The sequence below is a fragment of the Symphalangus syndactylus genome, chromosome 17, assembly GCF_028878055.3.
Source record: "Symphalangus syndactylus isolate Jambi chromosome 17, NHGRI_mSymSyn1-v2.1_pri, whole genome shotgun sequence".
Taxonomy (NCBI): Eukaryota; Metazoa; Chordata; class Mammalia; order Primates; family Hylobatidae; genus Symphalangus; species Symphalangus syndactylus.
In genome coordinates, this window is record NC_072439.2 from 85,544,251 (window position 1) to 85,562,383 (window position 18,133).

Sequence of the window (18,133 nt, forward strand, 5' to 3'; positions counted from 1 at the left end):
GTTGGTTGAATGAAGTGACAGACTTTTAAAACATTGTCATGTGTTCTTAATAAAGCTCATTTTTAGTCCATGTGTATATTCTGTGAATATGTCCTCCTAGTTTTTTGGTGATGAAGTTGCCTTTTATAAAGGGATATAATAGGTGGTGAATTTTAAAAATATGATGACCGTATGATACTTCCTTGTTTTAAATTTTTTAAATTTTCTTGGTCCATGAAATGGAAAAGTATAGGAACCACTGAACTAGAGAAGTAATCTTTTTTAAATGGTATGGCATTTGCTAAGTAATCACTAACACCCAATAGATGATATTTAGTGTGTGTGCTGGGTGGCCATCACCGCTCTCAGTCAGTCACTCTGCTTTCTTCCTGAACTGTGTTGTTTCTGGCCCCATGGGTGAGCAGTCTGAGGGAATGGCTCCCGTGTCTTCATCTACGGTCAGTTCTGTGACGAAAACTTCTGGGCAGCCGCAAGTGTGTGTGAGCCAGACCACCATGGGAACCTGCAAGGCCGCCACCCCCACCGTCGTCAGTGCCACGTCCCTCGTGTCCACACCAAACCCCATCTCTGGGAAAGCCACGGTATCTGGTGAGTTGCATTGTGATATTATTTCTCTCTCTTTTCTCTCATAGGGCTAGAATATTTTTGGAGGATCTTTTTTGTTTGTTTGTTTGAGATAGCGTCTCACTCTGTCGCCCAAGCTAGAGTGCAATATCACAATCTCGACTCACTGCAACCTCTGCCTTCCAGGCTCAAGCCGTCCTCCCACCTCAGCCTCTTATCTGGGACCACAGGCACATGTCACCACACCCAGCTAATTTTTTGTGTTTTTGGTAGAGATGGGGTTTCACCATGTTGCCCAGGCTGGTCTTGAACTCCTGAGCTCAAGCGATCCACCCACCTCAGTCTCCCAAAGTGCTGGGATTACAGGCATGAACCACTGTGCCCAGCTATTTTTTGGAGGGTCTTAAGCAATATTTTATATAGTAAATTGTTAAAAGTAATTAACCCAGCAGCATTTTCTGAACAGCTGCTTTTTAGATGAATTATTTTTATTTAAAAATCTACATGTCAGATTTTGTCTGAGACTTTATCATTTGAAAGTTACTATTTGAATTTTTGAATGATATAATAAACCCTTAACCATGCAGAACCCTACTGGGTATTTTAGCTTTTTTTATAACGTAATTTTGTGGGGAGCCAAGAGTTTGCTTTCCTTAAAGTACTAATTTCTTTTTTCCTATAATCAATGTTGAATAGAATTCACTAGAAAATGTATACCTTTCTTTGCTTTCATAAACAAAGTATATAAAATACATCTTAGCCTTGATGACTCCAAGTCATAATTTTTAACATTAGTTATTATCTTGGCTAGTGTTAGAGTGATAGGCTGGAGATCCAGTAAGAGCTATGGTGTCTTTGTGCCTGCACTAGAGGGCCTCAGAAAAGTGTACCTTTTGCTTCTGAGTAACAGAGAGCACACATCCTGAGACCAGATTGCCTAAGTTGAAGTGATTTGCTTCAGTTTCTCAGCTGTAAATGAGACTGATAATAATACCTACTTCATAAGGTTGAGAGGTTTAAATGAGTTTGTAACGTATCAGTGCTTAGAATACTGTCTGGTGTGTAGTGGCCATTATATAAACAATTGCCACTGCCATTATCATGTGTGACCATTTTTGTTGTTAGTCCATAATCCTTTATCTGCAATTCTAAAATCCCAAAAGCTGTGAAAACCAAAGATTTAATTTTTTTAAATTTTACTTTAAGTTCTGGGATACATGTGCAGAACGTCCAGGTTTGTTAGATAAGTATACATGTGCCATGGTGGTTTGCTGCACCTGTCAACCCATCAGCTAGGTTTTAAGCCCCACGTGCATTAGGTATTTGTCCTAATGCTCTCCCTCCCCTTGCCCCACACCCCCAAACAGGCCCCGGTGTGTGATGTTCCCCTCCCTGTGTCCATGTGTTCTCACTGTTCAATTCCCACTTATGAATGAGAACATGTGGTGTTTGGTTTTCTGTTCCTGTGTTTGTTTGCTGATGAGAATAATGGCTTCCAGCTTCATCCATATCCCTGCAAAGGACATGAACTCATTCTTTTTTATGGCTGCAAGATTATATTGTATTGTATTGTATTGTATTGTATTATTATTATTTTTTTGACGGAGTCTTGCTCTGTCGCCCAGGCTGGAGTGCAGTGGCATGATCTTGGCTCACTGCAACCTCTGCCTCCCGGGTTCAAGCAATTCTCCTGCCTCAGCTTCCCAAGCAGCTGGGATTACAGGCACCTGCCATCATGCCTGGCTAATTTTTGTAGAGACAGGGTTTTACCATGTTGGCCAGGCTGGTCTTGAACTCCTGACCTCAGGTAATCCGCCTGCCTCGGCCTTCCAAAGTGCTGGGATTACAGGCATAAGCCACCATGCCCGGCCAGAGATTTTATTTTTTATAACTAATTTTAGGGCACAATTTGACCTCCATTGACAGCCTGTTTGTATTACTTAATGTGAATATTTGTGTGTTTTGCCATAGAATATTGATGTGTTTGATTACATCATACTATCTCAGCTGCCAGGAAGCTAATATAATATATGGCTTTGCTTCTCAAACTTGAAAGATCAGTTTTGTTTTTGTTTTTCTATAATCTGGTACAGACAGATACTTCTGTAAAATATAATAAAAATGTCGCAGCACTATCGAACTGTTAAAGTTTCTAAATACTGTATTATCTTGTTGCAGATTGATACCAACCAGCATACGGCTGGCACTGGTCTACCGGAAAAACTGAGTATCACCGAGATACACACACACACTCATGCATGCACACATGCATGCAGACACACCCGTTACTGCCTTTGGATAAGAGGCTGTGGATGTTGTTGTCATTAGTATTATTGCTTCATTCATATGTAGCTCCACACCAAGCCCCTTGTGTCTTGTTGTTTGGATAGAGAACAAAAAATTAAGGCTGATTATATTTTTCTCTTGATTTCTACCTCCCTGTTAAAATTGACCAACTTCTAGTATAGGGAGTACTTGTTCTCTACTAACTGAATGTTTTATTTGAGGCCCTGTGTTGGATACTGAAGTAGAAATTGTAGAAATAAAAGGAATTATTATAATAATGAATACCCTTCCCTTGTCTCTTTTCTGATCATGTTTTTGGCATGCAGTAGATGAAGTCTCCCTGCTGTAAGTTCTAGTTTCCTAAGATGCCACTGACGGAACTTTCTGTATCACATTTTCTTTTCTTTTTTTTTTTGAGATGGAATTTTGTTCTTGTCGCCCAGGCTGGAGTGCAGTGGAACAATCTTGGTTCACTGCGACCTCTGCCTCCCGAGTTCCAGTGATTCTCCTGCCTCAGCCTCTTGAGTAGCTGGGATTACAGGCGTGCGCCACCACATCCCACTAATTTTTGTATTTTTAGTAGAGATGGGGTTTCACCATGTTGACCAGGCTGGTCTCGAACTCCCAACCTCAGGTGATCCTCCCGCCTCGGCCTCCCAAAGTGCCAGGATTACAAGCGTGAGCCACCGCACCCAGCCCACATTTTCATAAAAGGATCAAACTATTTCCTACTTAAAACCAGTAGTTTTTCAATTAAGTTTTTTGTGTGCATCATAAACTGCATTAAACAAGGTCTCATTGGGACAGAAGCTGCATGAGCAAGGGAGAGAGCGTAAGGAGATTCCATCAGAGCACGCAGGGCCTGTGTGGGGTGTTGGAACTTTGACTCTGGGGGAAGCCACTGGAGGGTTTTAAGCTAAGGTGGAATATGATCTGCCTTACCTTTTAACAGGATCATTGGTGCAGTATTGACAGTAATTTCTGGGGCACAAGGTGGAAGCAGGGAATGGACCAGGAAATAGACACTAAGAAAGAAAATTTGATGATATATCAGGGAACTCTGGCCAGACAAGGATTTTTCCCAGAAGTGAAGGGCATGAACTGCCAGTTTCAAAAGGCACAGTGTAAAGAAATTGAACATTTCAGAAATTACATTATCATTGAGCTTCTCAGTGGCAGTACTAGAAGCTAGCATACTACTGCTTTTCAAAATGCAAGAACATTATTTTCAGTCTAGAATTCTCTAGTCAAGGAGATCATTACAGAGTGAGGGTAGAACTACTTCTGACAAGCAAAGTTTGAAATGTATTTCCTCTGTACCCTCTCCAAAGACATGCCTAAAATATGGGATGGGGTTATGTCCCAGTCAGCTGTTGTAAGGTGAAAATATTCTAAGTGGAAAAAATGCATGACTGGCCGGGGGCTGTGGCTCGCTGCGACTGCCCAGCATCACGAGAGAGGTTCAGGTACAGTTTCTACTGAGTGCCTGTCACTTTCATACCATGCCAAAGTCAAAAACTCCAAAGTCAACCATTGTAAGGGAACATCTGTATAGGGAAGAAAGGGTATATAAGTGCCTTAAAGGGGGCACTTTTTAAGGCATTTATACCTTTTCTGGGCCCCATCTAGGGGCTAGATTTGACTTTGACTCTGGGGGAAGCCACTGAAGACCCCATCTAGGGGCCAGGTGTGGTGGCTCACGACTGTAATCTCAGCAGTTTGGGAGGCCAAGGCAGGCAGATCGCTTGAGCTTGGGAGTTTGAGACAAGCCTGGGCAATGTGGCAAGACCCCATTTCTTTTTATTATTATTATTATTATACTTTAAGTTTTAGGGTACATGTGCACAACGTGCAGGTTTGTTGCATATGTATACATGTGCCATGTTGGTGTGCTGCACCCATTAACTCGTCATTTAGCATTAGGTATATCTCCTAATGCTATCCCTCCCCTCTCCCCAACCCCACAACAGTCCCCGGTGTGTGATGTTCCCCTTCCTGTGTCCATGTGTTCTCATTGTTCAGTTCCCACCTATGAGTGAGAACATGGGGTGTTTGGTTTTTTGTGCTTGCGATAGTTTGCTGAGAGGACCCCATTTCTTAAAAAAAAAGAAAAAATTAGCTGGGCGTGGTAGTTGTGCCTGTAGTCCCAGCTACTCGGGAGGCTGAGATGGGAGGATCACTTGACCCTGGGAGGTCAAGGTTGCAGTGAGCCATGATCGCTCGCATCACTGCACTCCAGCCTGGGTGACAGAGCAAGACACTGTCTCAAAAAAAAAAAAAAAAACGAAAACAAAACCATCTACCCTAATAGTAAATCAGTAGGTAAAATTAAAAATTGATGAATCAAGGCCTATAATACATACATTCCTTTTTAAATTGTTTTTATTTTATTTTTAGAGCAGAGTCTTGCTCTGTTACCCAGGCTGGAGTGCAGGGGCGTGATCATAGCTCATTGTAGCCTCTGAACTCCTGGGTTCAGGCTGTCCTCCCGCCTCAGTCTCCCAAATGGCTGGTACTACAGGGGCATGCCACCACACAGGACTAATTTTTTTTTTTTTTTTTTTTTTTTTTTTTTAGAGACAGGGTCTTGCTTTGTTGCCGAGGCTGGTCTCAAACTCCTGGCCTCAACCAGTCCTCCCTTGGCCTCCCAAAGTGCTGGGGTTACAGGTGTAAGCTGCTGCACCTGGCCCTACACATTCTTTTACATATACTGAGATAAACATTAATAAGAACTGAAAGGGATTAAAGTGGATACCAGTAGGGAACTAGATGAAAATAGGGAGGTGGAATAGGGGTTGGCTATGTTTAGTTATAAGCCTTTTAGTACTTTTTAACTTTTCAGCTGATGAGCATGCACAAAAATACGGGAACTTCAGATCATTGTTAAACTCCTCAAGATCATGTCTCAGGAAGTATTACTACCTGACTGATTTAACACTCTTCTATTCCAAAGAAAGATTTTGTTTATTTAAGGCCTTGTTCTAGAAAGTATTTAAGATTATTCCTTTCCTTAGCTCAGACCAGCTGCTTTCCGGTGCCTTAAAGTATCTTTAGCTCCTGATGCTGTTTTTTGTTTTTGTTTTTGTTTTTGAGACGGAGTTCCGCTCTTGTTGCCCAGGCTGGAGTGCAATGGCGTGATCTCGGCTCACTGAAACCTCCGCTTCCCGAGTTCAAGTGATTTTCCTGCCTCAGCCTCCCAAGTAGCTTGAATTACAGGCACCTGCCACCATGCCCGGCTATTTTTTTTGTATTTTTAGTAGAGATAGGGTTTCACCATGTTGGCCAGGCTGATCTCGAACTCCTGACCTCAGGTGATCCACCTGCCTCAGCCTCCCAAAGTGCTGGGATTACAGGCGTGAGCCACCGCACCCAACCAGTGTTTTTAAGTATTTCTAAAAACGTGTTTGTATTGTTTGTGCCTTGTATGCTCCTTCACAGTAAAGGCCCTTTGTGATTTTTTTAAATGGCCCTCTGGATGCCTAGAATAGTTTTACATGGAAATGGGAATATAGAAATCACCTTTAAAACAAAATGAGAGAAGGTGATCCTTTCTAAAACAATAGAGAACATCTGATGTTTGAAAAACAAGGGCTGCTGCACAGAGTTAGGAAACGATGAGGTGTGGTGTGTAGATAGATGGACATACTAGATATGTAGGGACAGTGGGAAGGAGATGCCCATACACTGGGACCAGATTAAAATGGACCCTGAATGCTTGAAGCTAATTTTGGAAATATGTTTTAGGCAGTCAGGAGCCAGCATAGGTTTTTAAGTAGGAGAATGAGAATGTTTCACATCAAAGCACAGAATTTTATATCCAGAGCTATGTACAAAATCCAAAATTGTGTACACATCAGAGCTATGTGCAAAATAAATTATCATAGAAAACAAACATGGAAGAGTACTGTCTGAAAACACTAGTATTGATTTTCTCTGCGGTAGGACTTTGGGTGACTTTTTATCCTTTTTACTAGCAAAAATGTGTTACTTCATGGTTGTACGACGAGGATACTTTCAGTCATTATGGCCAGGCACAGTGGTTCACATCTATAATCCCAGCGCTGGCCAGGCGCGGTGGCTAACGCCTGTAATCCCAGCACTTTGGGAGGCCTAGGTGAGTGGATCACTTGAGGTTAGGAGTTCAAGACCAGCCTGGCCAACATGGCGAAACCCTGTCTCTACTAAAAATACAAAAATTAGCTGGGCATGGTGGCACGCGCCTGTAATCCCAGCTACTCGGGAGGCCTAGGCAGGAGGATCGCTTGAACCTGGGAGATGGAGGTTGCAGTGAGCCGAGATGGCGGCGCCATTGCACTCTAGCCTGGGCGACAGAGTGAGATCCAACTCCAAAAAAAAGAAAAAAAAAAATTCCAGTGCTTTGGGAGGCCATGGTGGGAGGATCGCTCGAGGCCAGGAGTTTCAAGACCAGCCTGAGCAACAAAGCAAGACCCCATCTCTACAAAAACAAGTTAAAAATTAGCTGTGTGTCATGCTATGCCTGTAGTCCCAGCCACTCTGGAAGCTGAGACAGGAGGATCACTTGAGCCCAGGAGTTCAAGGTTACAGTGAGCTATGATCGTACCACTGCACTTTTCAACCTGGGCAACGGCCTGTCTCTAACAATATAAATAAATAAATACATACATACATACATACATACATACATACGGGCCAGGCACAGTGGCTCATGTCTATAATCCCAGCGCTTTGGGAGGCCAAGGCAGGAAAATCGCTTGAACCTGGGAGGCAGAGGTTGCAGTAAGCCAAGATCGTGTCAGCCTGGGTGACAGAGCGAGACTCCATCTCAAAAAGTAAATAAACAGTTACTGTCATGCCAATGTTTTATTGTGAAATCCGCAGCATCTGTTGTCTCCTGCTTCTTGCTCTTTGTTTACTGGAAGGTTAAATGTCCTGGGAGCTTCCTCCGTGACAAAATATGGGTGGCACAGAGGATAAGAAACTTTGCCGAAGCACCTGACCTTCAACTTGGCCTTATCTTCCAATTTGTTCTAGGACTGTTAAAGATTCATTCCAGTCAGTCCAATCCCCAGCAGGCTGTCCTGACGATTCCCAGCCAGCTCAAACCACTCAGCGTAAACACATCTGGAGGGGTGCAGACGATCCTGATGCCTGTGAATAAAGGTGAGTCCCTTGCCCACGGGCCATCTGTGCTGTGGCCGCCTCCACGTCTCCCCGCATTTACCAGGTGGTGACTGCTCTGCCCGTGTACAGCCACCCTTCAGCTGTCACGGTATTCCCAGCGCCTTGAATGCTAGGGCACCAATGGCAGGACTCAAAACCCAAATGTTTGTTGGCTTCTAAATAGCTGCCCTTATCTAAAGTTGAGTTGAGGGAACATTTTGTTTATAAGAATTTACGTTAATTGGATTGTTGTTTTCCTTTCCTTTTTTTTTTTTTTTTTTTTTTTGAGACAGAGTTTCGCTCTGTTGCCAAGGCTGGAGTGCGGTGGCAAGATCTTGGCTCACTGCAACCTCCACCTCCTGGGTTCAAGCGATTCTCATGCCTCAGCCTCCCGAGTAGCTGGGACTACAGGCGCGTGCCACCACGCCTGGCTAATTTTTGTATTTTTAGTAAAGACGGGGTTTCACCATGTTGCCCAGGCTGGTCTTGAACTCCTGACCTCAGGTGATCCACCCGCCTTGGCCCCCCAAAGTGCTGGGATTACAGGTGTGAGCCACTGCACCTGGCCTGGATTGTTATTTTCTTAGTTTAGTGACAGGCTCCCGTTTCTACAGTTGAAGATATATCTCAGTTACCCTCATACCTAATAATCGCCCACTGTTAAAAAGGGACTTTGCAATTCCTGTTGTCCTCAAGTTGCCTTCGTGCTGTTAGTCTAATGTGGGGTTCTCACCTGGAAGTAGATCACCCTCATTAAAAATAATTTTTGTATTTGTTACATCCCTCCCTCCTTTTTTCCCTTCAGTGGTTCAGTCATTTTCTACCAGCAAGCCACCTGCCATTCTGCCTGTAGCTGCCCCAACTCCAGTTGTCCCCAGCTCTGCTCCAGCAGCTGTTGCAAAAGGTACGTAGGATCTCACAGAGTTCTTGTCCAGAAGTTTTGTTATTTATCTTTTTTGTTGTCGTTCACGTTCTCTCCTGATGTCCAGAAGTTTTATGTGGGACATTACCATAATCTGAATCTTTTGAATTTTCAGCATTTGTGAATCAGTCACTTGGCAAATATGTCCTAAATGCTCATATGGTAGACTTAACATTGAGGGAAACACAGAGATGTATAAAGGGTCATTTCTGCCCTTAAGTATAATCAGGTTGAAAAGAATTGCTGTAGACAGCAAGCAATCGTTGATAAACACAAGACATTTGGCCAGGGAAATGATTGCTGAAATATTGCAGCTTGGGATGTCTGATCAGGGTTGGCAGGGGGTGTGGAGCAGGGCAAGACTTTGTACTGAGTATGGATTATAACCTGGACTTTAAAAGAGTAGAGGTTTTTTTAGCTGTGGGGAGTCAAGGGGTAGGCCAGATTAAGGGCACAGGAGAGACAAAGACTCAGCTTCCCCTTTGGGGAAGTGGCCAGTTAGAGGGAGTCATTTGGGGAGTATAGTTGTGGTAAAGGAGGTTTAGGTAGGGGCCAGACTTTGGCGAGCTGGCAGTGGGAGACATTCCAGCCCACAAGAGTAGATCAGGATAGCACGGTGGATTAGAGCAACACATGTGACATTGATGACATGAGTGTCCAAGCACAGGAGATCTGATTTTTGCTTTCTGCCTTGTGTCTCAGAACACTAAGATAATGCTGAAAGTTGATAAACTAGCTGGAGAGATGATATTGAAAAGGTCCCAATATTAGAACTTAGAACAAACCAGCAGTGTACTTCAGAGTAGCATTGTTAAATCACGTGTGTGGGGATGGGGGTGAGGAATCTTACATAGCAGTGTGGGTGGCCCTTTAAGAAATATCTCAGGAGCCATTTTATTGCCCCCGCCCTGTCATGAGGCTGGAGTTGGCCCCCCTGAGACCCAGGCTAACAGTTCTTCCCTTGTCTGATGACCCTGGGATGACAGGAGCCATCTCAGTTCTCTGGCTGTGTCCCCACAACAGCTGGAGTGGCAGTTTCCTTGCTGAGCTTCACTGTAAGAGCTTTGTTTGTGCCTGCACGTGTCCTTCCACCGCTGACCCCTAACAGCTGCCTCTTTGTTGCTCTTGTAGTGAAGACTGAACCAGAAACACCTGGGCCGAGCTGCCTCTCTCAGGAGGGTCAGACAGCAGTGAAAACAGAAGAAAGTTCTGAGCTGGGAAACTATGTCATTAAGTAATTCTTCCAATCTTTCCTAAAGGAATTCTGCTTCGGGTGTTTGTCACGCCTGTGACAGCTGAGTATGTGCAGAGTTGTGTGTGTAGCTCTAAGCCCTTGACAGGAGGAAACTGTCTGTCCCCATGCAGTGGACAAGTGTTACCATTTGATGCACAGCTGAGGGTCATCATTTTATACAGTGATGTGACTGGAGGTGGCACTTGATTTGTAGCCTTAGAAGCCTCAGATGGGATTAGACCTCCCTTTAGTTGAGGTTGCCAACATGGGCTTTCTCTGCTGAGCCTGTGGGCACAAAATTTCTCCTGTTGCCATCACTCAGGTGTGTACACGCTTTGTGACTGGGTGTCCACACACCTGCCTCATCTTAGCTGCCTCTTCATGGGCTATACACACTCTTTGCTTCTTCTAAAAATGCTTCCTGAAGTTTCCTAATTTCTAAATCAGGAAGCCACTTCTGACCAGCTACTTTTAAGTATCGCAGACTGCTGAGGACAATAGAAACTTAGCCACTTTAACATGGTAGATGGAGGTGTGAACTGTAATAACCATAAGATGAGTATATAGAATTTTTCTCCCCTAGTAGCAATCACATTGCAAAAAGATTATATTGCTATTTAATTTTAAGGTGTAGATTAAATGTCTGTAATACGTGCATAATCTTCCATTCCTGGGATCTTATTTAGTCTTGACATTTTCTTTTTAAGCATAGAACACCCTTCCTTTACAAAGAAGGTAATCTATGGAAGGAAAAACATGCTAATATGATGGTTTTACATTATAATTCCCTCAGAACGGAATATATCCATTAAGTACATGGCATATATATGGCTATAGAAATTGCTACATGTATTTAATTTATTGCCTTAATTTTTTTCTATCCCTCTCAGGATAGACCATTTAGAGACTATCCAGCAACTCTTAACAGCAGTAGTAAAGAAGATTCCATTAATCACTGCAAAAAGTAAGACAATTACACTGAATATAGGGGTGCATTTTTTAAAGCCGTAAACTTAAGGTATTGAGTCAACTGAAATCACTTGGGATTGTAAATTAATATTGATATGGCAGTTACCTTATAAGGTTCCAGCTAGATATACAGCTCATTTGCAAGGGTTTTAGAATTCACATCCAGTTAGTTTTTTATTCTTTTACTGTGTTGACCTGTAGAAGGAATGTTTTACATTTTTCGTATGTAAATCATAGATTATTTTGTATGCAGTTAAAACTCTGCATTTGCATTTGGCGTTTGTGAGTGAGGAAAGCATTTAATGTTTGCCTGCAGTGTACCAGGTGCTGTGCAGGCTGGGTACGTTCACTGTCTCATACAATCCCAGCCTCCTGTGTGACAGCTGGTGTCGTCTCCACTTACAGATGAGGAAACTGAGGATAAGCAGGGTTGAGTGACTTGCTCGAGATCACGTAGCCACAGGTGGTGAAACAGGATACAAACCTGGTTCTGTTTGACTCTAAGACCATTCATCTTTCCTCTGAAACTCAGTATTGCACACTGTAGAAATGCAGTTTTTAAGACCTCCCAAAGTGGCGTGCTGTGTCACTGCCCATTGTTAGCAAGATTGAGTAAATTGCTGCTTAGCCCCAGTTGTTTTGACAGAATCAGGAGCCCTTGCTGAGGGGCCAGCAGCCTGCGGACACAGGAGCATGCTCATGGCAAGGCCACCATGCACACTCAGAGGGAAGCCACAAGGCAGCCTCCATGCCACTCAGATTTGTAGGGCTCTGAACACATACGCCAGGTACAGACCACCTACTTAGTTTTTCCAACTGTAATAGCAAAGCAGTAATCTCTTTCTCTAAGGTAAAGTTTGGGGGATCATTTTGATGTATCTCAGAGTAAACTTTGGTAACAGTTTCTCAGACTAACAGAAGAAATTCAAACAAAAAAATCTCTCTTGTATATGTGTGTGTGTGTGTGTGTGTGTGTATACGTATATATATAGCAGCAATTTACTCTGTCTAGCTAACGATGGGCAGTGACACAGCACACCACTTTGGGATATATATACGTATACACACACACACACACTTCTCTCTCCTTAAAAATACAGAATATAAGAGCTGGAAGGTAGTTCAGAAACCATCTTCCCAGCTTTCTCAATTTATAGATGAGAAAACCAAGCTGGGCATGGTGGCTCACGCCTGTAATCCCAGCACTTGGGGAGGTTGAGGCGGGCGGATCACCTGAGGTCAGGACTTTGAGACCGGCCTGGTCAACATGGTGAAACCCCATCTCTACTAAAAATACAAAAATTAGCCAGTCATGGTGGTGCGTGCCTGTAGTCCCAGCTCCTCGGGAGGCTGAGGCAGGAGAATCGCTTGAACCTGGGAGGCAGAGGTTGCAGTGAGCTGAGATTGTGCCACTGTACTCCAGCCTGGGTGACAAAGTGAGACACCATCTACCACAGCCACCTTGTGAGTTAATGGCAGGTCCAGGGCTCCTAGTGGAGCACCAGTTCCACAGACTTTAATAGCCTATGGCAGTGATTATCTTCTCTACCAAAGAAGCAGAGTTCCCAAGAAGGTGCGTTGCTTTGAGTACACACAACAAGACGCCTTCTTTTCTGAGGAGACGCCCTCCTGTGTTAGGCTGCATCTGAGCTTGCCCAGTAAGGAACATACATGCAATAAAGAGGTCTGAAGAAGTGACTGGCTTGCCTCCAGCAAATGACGTGTGGTTGGAATCCTAAGAGCTTTATTCAGGCTTTGCTGGGTATGTGCATTCTAGGTGAAGATGCCAGCTGCTTTTCTGCAAAGTCTGTGGAGCAGTACTATGGCTGGAACATTGGAAAAAGGAGAGCCGCTGAGGTAACCCACGTCTGCCTGTTTGACACACAGGCAGAAATGCCTGTCCATTCTGGCTGCCTCCAGAAACCTTGTCTTACGGAACAGGGATACAGATTGCAGCATATTTTGTTGAAATATTTGATGGCAGAATATTTTCCTCAGTTAAAAAAAAATCTCATTTTTCAAAGACCTGTATCCAGCTGACTTTCAGGCCTGCCTTCTTTTCCTGCACTGGTAGAAACATCCCTCACAGTTTCTAATTTTTTTTCGGAGTTTCAGAATTTTAAATGAACTCGAGTATTGAGTCCTTACAGTGGGAAGGTGCTGTGGTCAGTTTAGGGAAAGTTGGGGTAGGAGGGGAAGTGGGAGATCACAGGTTGAGACCAGGTGAAGATCCTTAAAGGCCAAACCTAGGAGTTGCTGTTTTATTGTATTAGCATTAGGGAAGTTCTACTTTTTTTTTTTTAAATGGGGAGTAACACAACCAGGTTTTTTTCTTTAAAAAAAAAAAAAAATTCTAACAATTGTTAAGTTAGGATGGTGATTTATGGTTGCATGATATGTAGTTGTGTTAAGTGGAAGGATTTGATTATGGTTCCAAAAAAAATTTTTATTTTTAAGTGGCAAAGAGCCATGACAATGCGAAAAGTCTTACAAGAAATCCTGGAGAAGAATCCGAGATTTCACCACCTGACTCCCCTCAAAACCAAGCACATTGCTCACTGGTGCCGCTGTCATGGCTACACCCCACCAGACCCTGAGAGCCTGAGGAATGACGGGGACTCCATCGAGGACGTGCTGACCCAGATCGACAGCGAGCCCGGTAAGCCTTCAGTGGCACTGCCCAGAGCGTCTGGCAGCCTGGGGGCATCCGCTGAGGTAGAGAGAGGTGAGGACTTGGAAGAGGTGCTGTAGAGAACAAGAGCCTTTCCTACCTCCTGCCATGTCCTTCCCGGGACCGTGCGGTCCCCGTGGAGCTGTTTGTAGCCAGGTATCTCAAGTGTTGTGCCCCAGCCACAAACGTTCCGGCCCGTGCCATGCAGCAGGCAGACACTCTTCACTCAGGAGTCCCTGCTCAGCATCATTTCTTCTTTGAAGACTCCTAATCCATCTCCTTTCCTGCAGATTGAAGCGGCTTTCACATCTTTTGTGACCTTAGGGACCCCCCATGCCCCAGACAAGTTTGTGCTACTTCTGTGAAGATGAGGCCTGTGTCTCATCTGTTACTTTATCTCCAAACCCAGCTCGGAGGACGCCACCCAGTGTGGGAGGCATGCGTGAAAACTAGTAATGTTGCAGGTGAAATGAATTGTTTTATGATTAAAAAACAAACCACTTGGCCGGGAGCAGTGGCTCACGCTTGTAATCCCAGTACTTTGGGAGGCCAGGGTGGGCGGATCATGAGGTCAGGAGTTTGAGACCATCCAGGCTAACACACTGAAACCCCGTCTCTACTAAAAATACAAAAAAATTAACCGGGCATGGTGGCCACGCACCTGTGGTCCTAGCCACTCGGGAGGCTGAGGCAGGAGAATTGCTTGAACCAGGGAGGCGGAGGTTGTAGTGAGCCGAGATCGTGCCACCACACTCCAGCCTGGGCAACAGAGCAAGACTCCATCTCAAAAAAAAAAACCACAACAAAAACAGACCTGCTGCAGGGCCATGGGGTGTAGGAGCAAGGGATTAAAGTTATATAGGCAGAAGAAGCATTTTGAGTTTCACCTCAAAGAATAAGAAGCGTTGGGCCAGGCGTAGTGGCTCACGCCTGTAATCCCAACACTTTGGGAGTCAAGGCAGGAGGATCCCTTGAGCCCCTGGGAGTTTGAGACCAGCCAGGGCAACATAGCAGGACCTTATCGCTCCAAAAAATACAAAAATTAGCCGGGTGTGGTAGCTCACCTGTAGTCCCAGCTACTTGGGTAACTAAGGTGAGAGGGATCACTTGAGCCCGGGAGGTTGAGGCTGCAGTGAGCCATGAGCACAGCACTGCACTCCAGCCTGGGCAACAGAGCCAGGCCCTGTCTCAATAAAATAGAAAGGTTGTTCTCTGCCCCCAGCCCCATTTATAAAAAGGAAAAACAGAAGCTCCACCTCCCTGTCCAAGGAAACCTGGAGCACAGAGGTGGGGTTCCTTTAAGACTTAGGGCCGGGCTCAGTGGCCTCCCACTTTGGGAGGCTGAGGCAGGAGGATTGTTTGAGCCCGGCAGTTCAAGACCAGCCTGGACAACACAGTGAAACCTTGTCTCTACAAAAAATGCAAAAATTAGCCAGGCATGGTGGTGCATGCCTGTAGTCCCAGCTACTCTGGAAGCTGAGGCGGGAGGATTGCTTGAGCCCAAGAGGTTGAGGCTGCAGCAAGCTGTAATCATGCCACTGCTCTCCAGCTTGGGTGACAGCACAAGACCCTGTCCAAAAAAAAAACAAAGGCGGGGGCGGGGAGGGCAAGTCCCGTTTTTGCCATTAAGCTTCTTGAGAGCCTAATGCAGGATGGCCTCTCCTTTCTCTTGTCTCCTGCAACGCTTAGTATCAGCAGCATGAGGGCTTGTCTGACTTCGCTGTGTAAGCTACTCGCAGAGCAGAGACCGTATTGATGATCCCTGGGCTTCACTGACACTGTGTGGAAAGCACAGTACTTGCACGTGCTCGGCTTCCTTTTAATCTGACTGATTACAAACGGCCCCTAACCTGCAGTGGTTTGACCTGTGATTTGATGTTGTGACTTTAAAATGGTCTGAAGGCTGTAGGCATCAGCACACGCCTTGATTTATGATGGGATTGCATCCAGATAAGGCCATTGTAAGTTGAAAATATCCTAAAGTCAAAAATGATACTTTCAACTTACGGTGGGTTTTTCGGATATAGCCCCATCCATCATAACTTGAGGAGCAGCTGGAGCTTGTTAGAGCCCAGTCAGTAAAACAGAAGGCCAGGAGCTGGGTGCCCTTAAATCTTGTACCTGGTGTGGACCTCACACACTCATCCAGAAAGTGGAAGGGCACTAGTGCCCTAGACCTGGCCTTAAGGTCCTCACACTCCTGATTAGGCTTTGTATAAATCACCTTATTAGAGACTGGACCCATAATATACATTGAAATGTTAACAGTCCTGCTCTCTGAGCAGTGAGAATAGGGGTGATTCTTTTTATTTTCTTCACTCTGCATTTCTAAATTTTCCAGATTTGAGATGAAGAAAAATCAGGTCAGTCCTTAATACTCAGAGGGAGGGGGATGGCCTGGTTTTTGGTGGCAGAAGTGAGAATTCATACTCTTGTCTTAGATGGCAGTTACCTTACATAGATCACACACAAGATGCCTGTGTTTGTGCCTTTCTCCCTCATGAATTACTAGTTCTCATCATTATAGATCCATAGAATGTTAGAACTGGAAAGAAGGTCAGCTCCCCTGATGCTTATCCCCCTTCCTCAGACCATGGGTCTCTTGGAGACGGAAAGTCCTCTTCTGTTGGCCGCACAGCTGTCGTAACACTGCTTGCCTTTCATTTAGAGTGCCCATCATCATTCTCCTCTGCTGACAACCTCTGCCGCAAATTGGAGGACCTGCAACAGTTCCAGAAAAGGGAACCCGAGAATGAGGAGGAGGTGGACATCCTCAGCCTATCCGAGCCAGTGAAGATAACCATCAAGAAGGAGCAGGAGGAGAAACAAGAGGAAGTCAAGTTCTACCTGCCACCAACCCCAGGGTCTGAATTTATTGGGGATGTCACACAGAAGGTAGGGGTTGTGGTGTTAATTGTTCATGCAGCAGACCAGACTCAGAGCTAGATGTTCAGACGTTCAGCCTCACAGACACAGACTCAGACCCAGACTTCTGGTGGTGTAAATTCTTGACTTCCTTCTGCCTGGTTGACCCAGGTGTGCTCTCAGGGCTCCCAGCTTCCTGCATCAGAGCCCTTGGGCAGAAACGGTAATTACATGTGAAAAGGTTGCTTGTTGAACGCAGACTTGAAGCAAAGCTGGCTAGATAGAAACGGTTGATGACTCTTCATCTTGTTTTTTCTCATCTGCCTCAGTAGAAGCATCTTTCCCTCATGAGGCATGTCGTACTCTTTCTGAGTTGCACGTCAGCGCGTAATCCTCCCCTGATGTGTTGATAGCTCCTGAGTGCCCCGCCAGTGGTGCAGATGGCGTGCACCGACCTTACTATACAGGAGAGAGGTATTTATCCACCCTGCTGGAGCCTAACAGCTCTTCAGCATCTGCCAGTTGCTCAGGGCCCGAGGTGAAAGACAGTGTGCTTTTATTGGATGCCATGAAGAATGGGCAAGATGCAGTTTCCAAGTGCAAACAGGACATTGGAGGCTGATTCCAGACCTTCCAGAGTGTTGATCGCTTATCAGAACTCATGGCTGATCCCAACCATGTTCTCCCACGGAGATTTGAGAGTTAAAATAGGATTATAGTCACATTTCAAAAATCAACCAGAAATGTGGAAAAACAAGATAACATATTCTTCTAGATGTCGTATTCCGTGTTCCTTTCCCATGAATTTTGCCCAGCATGTTTGCAGAGTCCTTCTTCCAACCAGGCATCTCTTTGCGTGTCAGAGAGGTACGCTTGTTTGGTGAGAGGCTGTTTCTAAAGCAGCGATACAAACAAACGGCTTTCTTCTGCTTTTGCAGATTGGGATCACTCTGCAGCCCGTGGCGCTCCACAGGAACGTGTATGCGTCCGTGGTGGAGGACATGATCCTGAAGGTGGGTGCCTGCAGGGCAGCCAGGAAGGATGACTGCATCCCAGGCGGTTTGCAGTAAGGGGCAAGGACAGAAAAGGAACAAAGATAACAGGCTTTAAAATTTCTCATCTTATTTGGGCTTAAGTTCTCTCTTTTTTTTTTTCTTCTGATTTTTAAATGGACTAAGTTATGTTTCCTCTGAGTCATGTGGTTTCAGGTGCCTCCTAAGACATATTCTGGGGGTGGTGGTCAGTGCGCTCGTTGCTTTAGGAGGTGGCAGAGACAAAGCCTATGGTTTTCTGTACATGTCACGACAGCAAACAGCCCCAACTGTCCTGACCCTGGCAAGGGGACGAAAATGCTGCAGCCTCCTTCCCCAGCCTGATCCTAGCTCAGCAGTTCCTTTCCTCGTGGATCCTCTCCAAGAATAGGGATACCGCCATAACAACTGCTTTCCTTAAGTACAATGTCTAGGGCTGGGTGCGGTGG

The 18,133-nt window shown here is 45.0% G+C and overlaps 1 protein-coding gene across 13 annotated transcripts in view; it reads left to right on the forward strand.

The window, feature by feature from the left end:
* YEATS2 (YEATS domain containing 2) overlaps positions 1 to 18,133 on the forward strand; it is a 112,566-nt gene that overhangs the window by 90,383 nt on the left and 4,050 nt on the right. For 9 of the 13 annotated variants that reach the window (XM_063621721.1, XM_063621724.1, XM_063621728.1 and 6 more), the window contains exons 21-29: positions 405 to 588; positions 7,864 to 7,992; positions 8,798 to 8,896; positions 10,046 to 10,148; positions 11,039 to 11,112; positions 12,895 to 12,974; positions 13,575 to 13,776; positions 16,457 to 16,683; positions 17,592 to 17,666. In XM_063621721.1, the coding sequence (XP_063477791.1) occupies positions 405 to 588; positions 7,864 to 7,992; positions 8,798 to 8,896; positions 10,046 to 10,148; positions 11,039 to 11,112; positions 12,895 to 12,974; positions 13,575 to 13,776; positions 16,457 to 16,683; positions 17,592 to 17,666 (1,173 nt within the window). Of the gene's footprint in view, positions 1 to 404; positions 589 to 2,742; positions 3,133 to 7,863; positions 7,993 to 8,797; positions 8,897 to 10,045; positions 10,149 to 11,038; positions 11,113 to 12,894; positions 12,975 to 13,574; positions 13,777 to 16,456; positions 16,684 to 17,591; positions 17,667 to 18,133 lie in introns of those variants that run through there. The other 4 variants (XR_010116661.1, XR_010116662.1, XM_063621730.1 and 1 more) reach the window with 2 other exon arrangements.